At 37.5% G+C, this 6,602-nt stretch overlaps 1 protein-coding gene across 1 annotated transcript in view; it reads left to right on the top strand.

The window, feature by feature from the left end:
* The first annotated feature begins 5,876 nt into the window (after positions 1 to 5,876).
* LOC132104838 (serine/threonine-protein phosphatase 6 regulatory ankyrin repeat subunit B-like) overlaps positions 5,877 to 6,602 on the top strand; it is an 86,722-nt gene continuing 85,996 nt past the window's right edge. The window contains exon 1 of the mRNA XM_059510369.1: positions 5,877 to 6,011. Coding sequence (XP_059366352.1) covers positions 5,877 to 6,011 — 135 coding nt within the window. The remainder of the gene's footprint in view (positions 6,012 to 6,602) is intronic.

Below are 6,602 nucleotides of genomic sequence, written 5' to 3'. Positions count from 1 at the left end.
TTCGTTCCGGAGGGGTTACGGTCCGACTTTATTCAATGGGGTCATTGCTCCAATGTCACTTGTCATCCAGGAGTAAGCTGCACTAGGTGATAAGTAAAGCAATGATTTTGGTGGCCACTGATGGCTCGCAACATTCACGATTTTGTTTTGGCCTGTTCGGTTTGTGTCAGTGGTAAGATTTCTAACTGACCTCCAGATAGGTTACTCCAACCGTGTCTGTCCCTTCGAGACCCTGGCCCTCCCATCCTCTAATGGCATGATGGTTGTTTTGACCATAGTGGACTGATTCTCGAAGGTGGCACATTTCATTCCCTTGCCCAAATTACCTTCAGCCAAGGAGAGAGCGGTTACTATAATTTATCACGTCTTTCGGTTACATGGCCTCCCGATGGAAATGGTCTCTGACAGGGGTTCCCAATTTGTGTCTAAATTTCGGCAAGAATATTGTAAATTATTGAGAGCTTAGTTAGCCTGTCTTTGGGTTATCATCCCCAGAGCAACTGTCAGTCCGAGCATGCCAACCAAGATTTGGAGAGGATCGTTGCAATGTTTGGTCTCCAAGAATCCTTCATGCTGGAGCCAACAACTCTCTATGGTTAAGTACTCACATAACTCGTTACCAGTGTCATCCACGGGCCTCTCCCTGTTTGAGTGCAGTATAGGTTACCAGCCACCAGTTTTTCCTAGTCTGGAATCTGAAGTCATGGTCCCCTCCGCTCACGCATTTGTCTAGTAGTGCTACCGCACATGGACCAGAGCCTCTGAGACTCTGCTCCAGGTGAGGGCGCGCACTAAGGCTAAGGTCAAAGCCTCCCATATATGTCGTGGGTCAAAAAGTGTGGCTTTCATCCAACAACATTCCACTCCATTCCGTTTCCAACAAGTTAGCTCCTAAATTTATTGGTCCATTCCCTGTCACCAAAATCATAAGTCCGGTGACAGTCCACCTCAAACTTCCTCCGGCACACAGGAGGATTCATCCCACATTCAATGTATCCAAAATTATACCCATGTTTTACTCCCGCATTAATCCGCCGCATTAATATTACTTATTGAACCAAAAAACAGTACATAGAATCTCGTAGATTACAATTTGCAACTAGACAGATGTACGGTTACTTCCTCTTCAGTCAAATATCTGGTTGTTATATTAGACAGCTCCTTGTATTTTGAGAAACATATTTCCCATGTTATAAAAAGAGCATTTTTCCATCTTAGAAACATGTATCCGTTTCTATTGCAGAAAAGCTAGTTCATGCATTAATGACGTCTAGACTGGACTATTGTAATGCACTTCTAGGTGGTTGCTCTGCATCTTCAATAAACAAGCTACAGGTAGTCCAAAATGCAGTGGCTGAAAATGGCTAAGGTCAAGAAAATTTGACCATATTGTTAATTCGGAGGTCACCGTAGCCACCAGATCCAGTCTGTATCCAGATCGGAGGATCATTGCAGTCACCCGGATCCAGTACGTATCCAGACCAGATGGTGGATCGGCATCTAGAAAGGACCTCTACAGCCCTGAAAGACAGCAGAGACCAGGACAACTAGAGCCTCAGATACAGATCCCCTGTAAAGACCTTGTCTCAGACAAGGTTATTACTTACCTATTAGGCCCTAAATGATTTAGCTCCTGCATACCTAACTAGCTTTCTACCACGCTACAATCCATCACACTCCCTAAGGTCACAAAATGCTGGATTTTTTGTTTTACCTAGGATAGCAAAGTCCAATAAAGGAGGCAGAGCTTTTTCGCTTTTGTCTCCTAAACTCTGGAAATGCCTTCCTGATAATGTTCGGGGTTCAGAGACATTCTCTCTGTTTAAATCTAGATTAAAAACACATCTCTTTCGCCAAGCATTACAATAACGCATCTCATAATTTTTAACTGCAGCTATATCTGATCAAATTATTTTTATTATTATTATTATTTAGCTTGGGTTAAACTAATTAATTTTACTTGTTGGAACAGCAGCTACGCTAATTATGTCTCTATTTGTTTCTCTGCTTTGCCAAAAGGTTCAGTCTGGATCCAGAATACCTGAGAAGAGATGATGTAACCCCCTCAGAAGACCTCAGATGATGCCAACCCTGAAACAACATATAGAACTACCAAACTTTACTATAAGTTTGATTGTATCATATAATAATTGATGTTGATAGTGTTCATCATCTGTTTGATTTTGTCTTTAATTGATTTTTCCATACATTTCTGCCATATGCACATAAACTGACAGTCAACACTGATAAGCCACTACTAAATATTGTAGAAACTGAATTTTCTGTAAAGTTGCTTTGCAATGATTTGTATCGTAAAAGGTGCTATACAAATAAACTTGAATTCAATTCAATTCAATTGAGGGCCCTTTCATCATGGGCGGATCCAGGAAAGCCAACCACTGTGATCGCACACAGCCTGGAGCAGCACTGAATAGAATAATTTCCTGTTAAAATAACAGGATGCATTGACGGCTGGGGGCTTTATGCGCATGAGGCAGCCATCAATAACTCTGACTGCCATGCGAAAAAAGCAGGAGAGCCTGCCAGCAATTCCTGCACCAATCTCCTCCACCTCTTTACCCTGAGGGAGTTGCATGATATTTTTTAGCAGGCCAAGAACAGGCTGACCTTGTGCACAACCCTGTGCACTGTTGACTTAGGGATAGTTGAGGCAACAACCTGATAGTATGGACCATAGGCCAGCCAGTAAAGAAACATCACAACCTCGATATCATTTGACCTTCCATTGTCAGCTTCATAAGGCAGTGCAGCTATGAGGTTGACTTTGGATTGTCTTGTCAGACTGAGGGACGGATGTCAGATTCTCTGTCAAGAAACAGCTTCAGGATGGGAACTGTTGCATTCAGCTGACAGAATGGTGTGATGATGTCAGTCTACAAAACAGTAAATAAAAAACTCCAGTACTGTGTCAAGTGTCCTGTCTTTATGCATTATACTTATATTACTGTATTACTGTCCTAGATTTATGCAACTGTCAGTTTGTGCTCGTATGACAGGATTTTTCAGAAAAAATAAAACAAGACGTAGTCAGGCAGATGAACATTATTAACAGTAATTATTATATGATGCAGTCACACTTGTAGCAATATTTGTTAGTACTGTTTGTTGATTCAGGGTTAGCATCATCTGGGGTCCTCTGAGGGGTCAGCATCATCTCTTCTCAGGTGTTCTGGATCCAGACTGGAGCTTGTGTAAATCCAAGTTACCACGAGATGTAAATCCCGTGACAAGAAACAAATAGACATCATTAGCATAGCTGCTGTTCCAACAAAGTAAAATGAATTAGTTTAACCCAAGCTAAAAAATAAGAATGCGCATTTGATCAGATGCAACTGCAGTCACAATTTTAGAGATACATTATTCGAATGCTTGGCGAAAGAGATGCGTTTTTTAATCTAGATTTAAACAGAGAGAGTGTGTCTGAACCCCAATCATTATCAGGAAGGCTATTCCAGAGTTTGGGAGCCAAATGTGAACAGCTCTACCTCCTTTAGTGGACTTTGCTATCCTAGGAACTAAAAGTCCAGCGATTTGTGACATTAGGGAGCGTGATGGATTGTAACATATAAGGCTAGTTAGGTATGCAGGAGCTAAACTATTTAGGGCTTTATAGGTAAGTAATGATAATTTGTAACTGAAACAGAACTTAGCTTTTCTGCATCAGAAACAGGTAACATGTTTTGTAGCTTGGCAATGTTTCTAAGATGGAAGATGGAATCAATAGGTCAATAATATATTTTGTTGCAATGCATGCAATGATTTAAAAACCATCAGCAAAACCTTGAATTCAATTCTAAATTTTACAGCCAACCAGTGTTAAGAAAATAGAGTAATCATATTTCTCTTCTTCGTGCAAGTCAAAAGTCTGGCAGCAGCATATTGTACTAATTGAAGATGAGATAATTGACCCTGTTAAATACCTATATGAACAGAATTTCAGTAATCGATGTGTGATGACACAAAGGCATGAATAGGCACGAAAAGGCCTAGTCTCCAGATCCTTAAAAGAGAGAACTGTTTTCAGTTTAGAAATAATTCTGAGTTGATTAAAGGCAGCCCTCACAACATTAGTAACCTGCTTATCTAAAACTAAGGCTGAATAATCAGAATACCCAAATTCATAACATGATCGGAAACACGTATCTTCATAGTTGCCAAACTATAAAATTTCCCTGGAAGCAGAAGAAGGTCCAAAAACAACAGACTCTTATTAGTCTTATTAGTGTTCAGATGAAAAAAAGTTTCTTGCCAGACAGGCTCTTATCTCACCTAAACACTGAGCAAGTCCATCAAAAGATTGAGATACATTTGGGCTATTGGGATATATAATAGTGTCATCTGCATATAAATTATAAATAATATTATATTTATGAAAAATTGAGCCCAAAGGGCCCATATAAGATGCAAATGTCCTTTCTATTTATTTAACATATTTAAACTCATTTTTTAAGTTTATCTTTCATTGTTACACACATGATTGCACATGAACATCAGCACCAGTCTCCTCAGGAAAGACCTGCATCTGGTAGATCTACAGCAGCAACATCCTGCTTTTCTCTTCCAAGTTGGTAGGATATATATTAAAGCAGTGTAAATGGAATTCTATATATTCAATTTATAATGCAATATATGCGAAGAGTAAATTATATTGGATCAGTATGAATAAAGTGTCAAATGCTTTGTTCACACTAATTGTGTAACAAGGCAACAACGTTCTCTTCCGTAAAAGACATGTGCATAGCCTACTCTTTTGCTACACACATATGTACATTTCCATAACAAAAAAAAGTACATAGGCTACTTTTAGCACATATAATTAGGCGAACTGGGACGTAGCGTGGGACTTTGGAGCGCGTATGGTGAATCATTTGATTCAAATCGGAACTTCAGATTCATGATTCTTTTGATTCAGATTGGAACTTCAGATTCATGATTCTTTTGATTAAAATCGGAACTAGATTAATGATTCTTTTGATTCAGATCGGAACTTCGGTGCGGGTTTGTGAGTCTTTTGTTTATGTGTGTGACATTGAGCTAGCAGGACACACAAATAGATTAAGTTATATTTTCCTACACTCTAAAAAACGAGTTGTTTGCTGTACAAAATATCTGGTCATTGGATCGCTTTTTGGGCAGTTATTAACGTTTATTGGGTTATTTCTATATTTTGGGTAAAAAAAAATATAATTTCAATGGACAGAATAACTTAATACAATACATAAAGCCTAATATACATATACTAGGCCTATATACATACATTTATGGTGTAATAAATGTAATTAATTATTATTATTAGCCTATATATGTCAGAATACACGCGATATATCAAAACGATATGACTTTTTTATGTCAAAATATGTCACCATGCTACACGAAACAAACGCTGTGCTCAAACGGAAGCACATTTCCATGATTTTGCCCTAAAATAGAGATTAACGAATAATATTTTAGCATAAAAGAGTTAACGTTAACGTCAAAACACAAGAGCAGTAAAACGAGGACTGAAAGTACAGCAGAATCGCTGTTTTCACCAGTATGAGCTCTTATCCTGTCCAATTTCTGTTGGATTCTGTTATCTTTTGTGTGTGTGTGTGTGTGTGTGTTTGTGTGCGTGCGTGAATCCCGGGTTAACAGGAGGAACTGAATGAGGAGTTTGCAAACTTTAACCCGCCGCAGACAGTGTGATCAGTGTGGAGAAATGTGCGCTTTATCTCTTAACAAGAGGAAGGAACCGCTAGATCCGCCCCTGCTGCAGATCCGCCTGGGTCTTGTCTTTTAAATAATGGTGCTTTTGTTATGATGCTTACAGACCCGTGTGGTTTGATTTCTAAGAGGTTATTTTGTGGTCTTATATGATGTCAGAGAGCTCTTGTGTGTCCGGGAGCCCTCAGCCCCTGATGTCTCTGGCCCTCAGGGGAGAATGGAATGCACTGGAACAGAAACTCAAGACACTGGAGAAAGAAGATCCAGAGATCTTCCAGTTTGACGAGGTGAGATGCACTGCAGGTGCAGTTATGAAAAAAAAAATGCTATTAGATTTATGTTTGAATTCATCATAATTTATTATAGCTGTTATAGAATAGTTTAAACACTTTATAAAAATGATATAGGCTATATATATATATATATATATACACACACACACACATAAATAGTTAGAATTAACAATATTAATTAAAATATAGTAAATAATATATTTAAAATGTTATTTTAGTAAATGTTCATTGTGTGTATAAAATTAAACTAGACTAACTGAAATATATTAAATTAAAGGTTTACTGTGTGTGTGTGTGTGTATATATATATATATATATATATATATATATATATATATGTTTATGTGTGTGTGTATAAATAAAATTAATGTTTATTAATTTAATGGGTTTTAATTAGTTTATATATTAGTCTAGTATTGAAATTGGACTAGATGAAAAGTATTGTTATTAATTTTGAATTATTAACATTTATTTACAATATAATATATTGTAAATACAATATAAATACATTATTTATTAATAGTTAAAATTAAGCAAATGTAAATATATTACATTCAAGCGCTTATTGTATATAGGCTATACATA

The sequence above is a fragment of the Carassius carassius genome, chromosome 25 (genome assembly GCF_963082965.1).
Source record: "Carassius carassius chromosome 25, fCarCar2.1, whole genome shotgun sequence".
Taxonomy (NCBI): Eukaryota; Metazoa; Chordata; class Actinopteri; order Cypriniformes; family Cyprinidae; genus Carassius; species Carassius carassius.
Note: the sequence above shows the minus strand (reverse complement) of the source record. Positions and strands in the feature narration are given on the sequence as shown.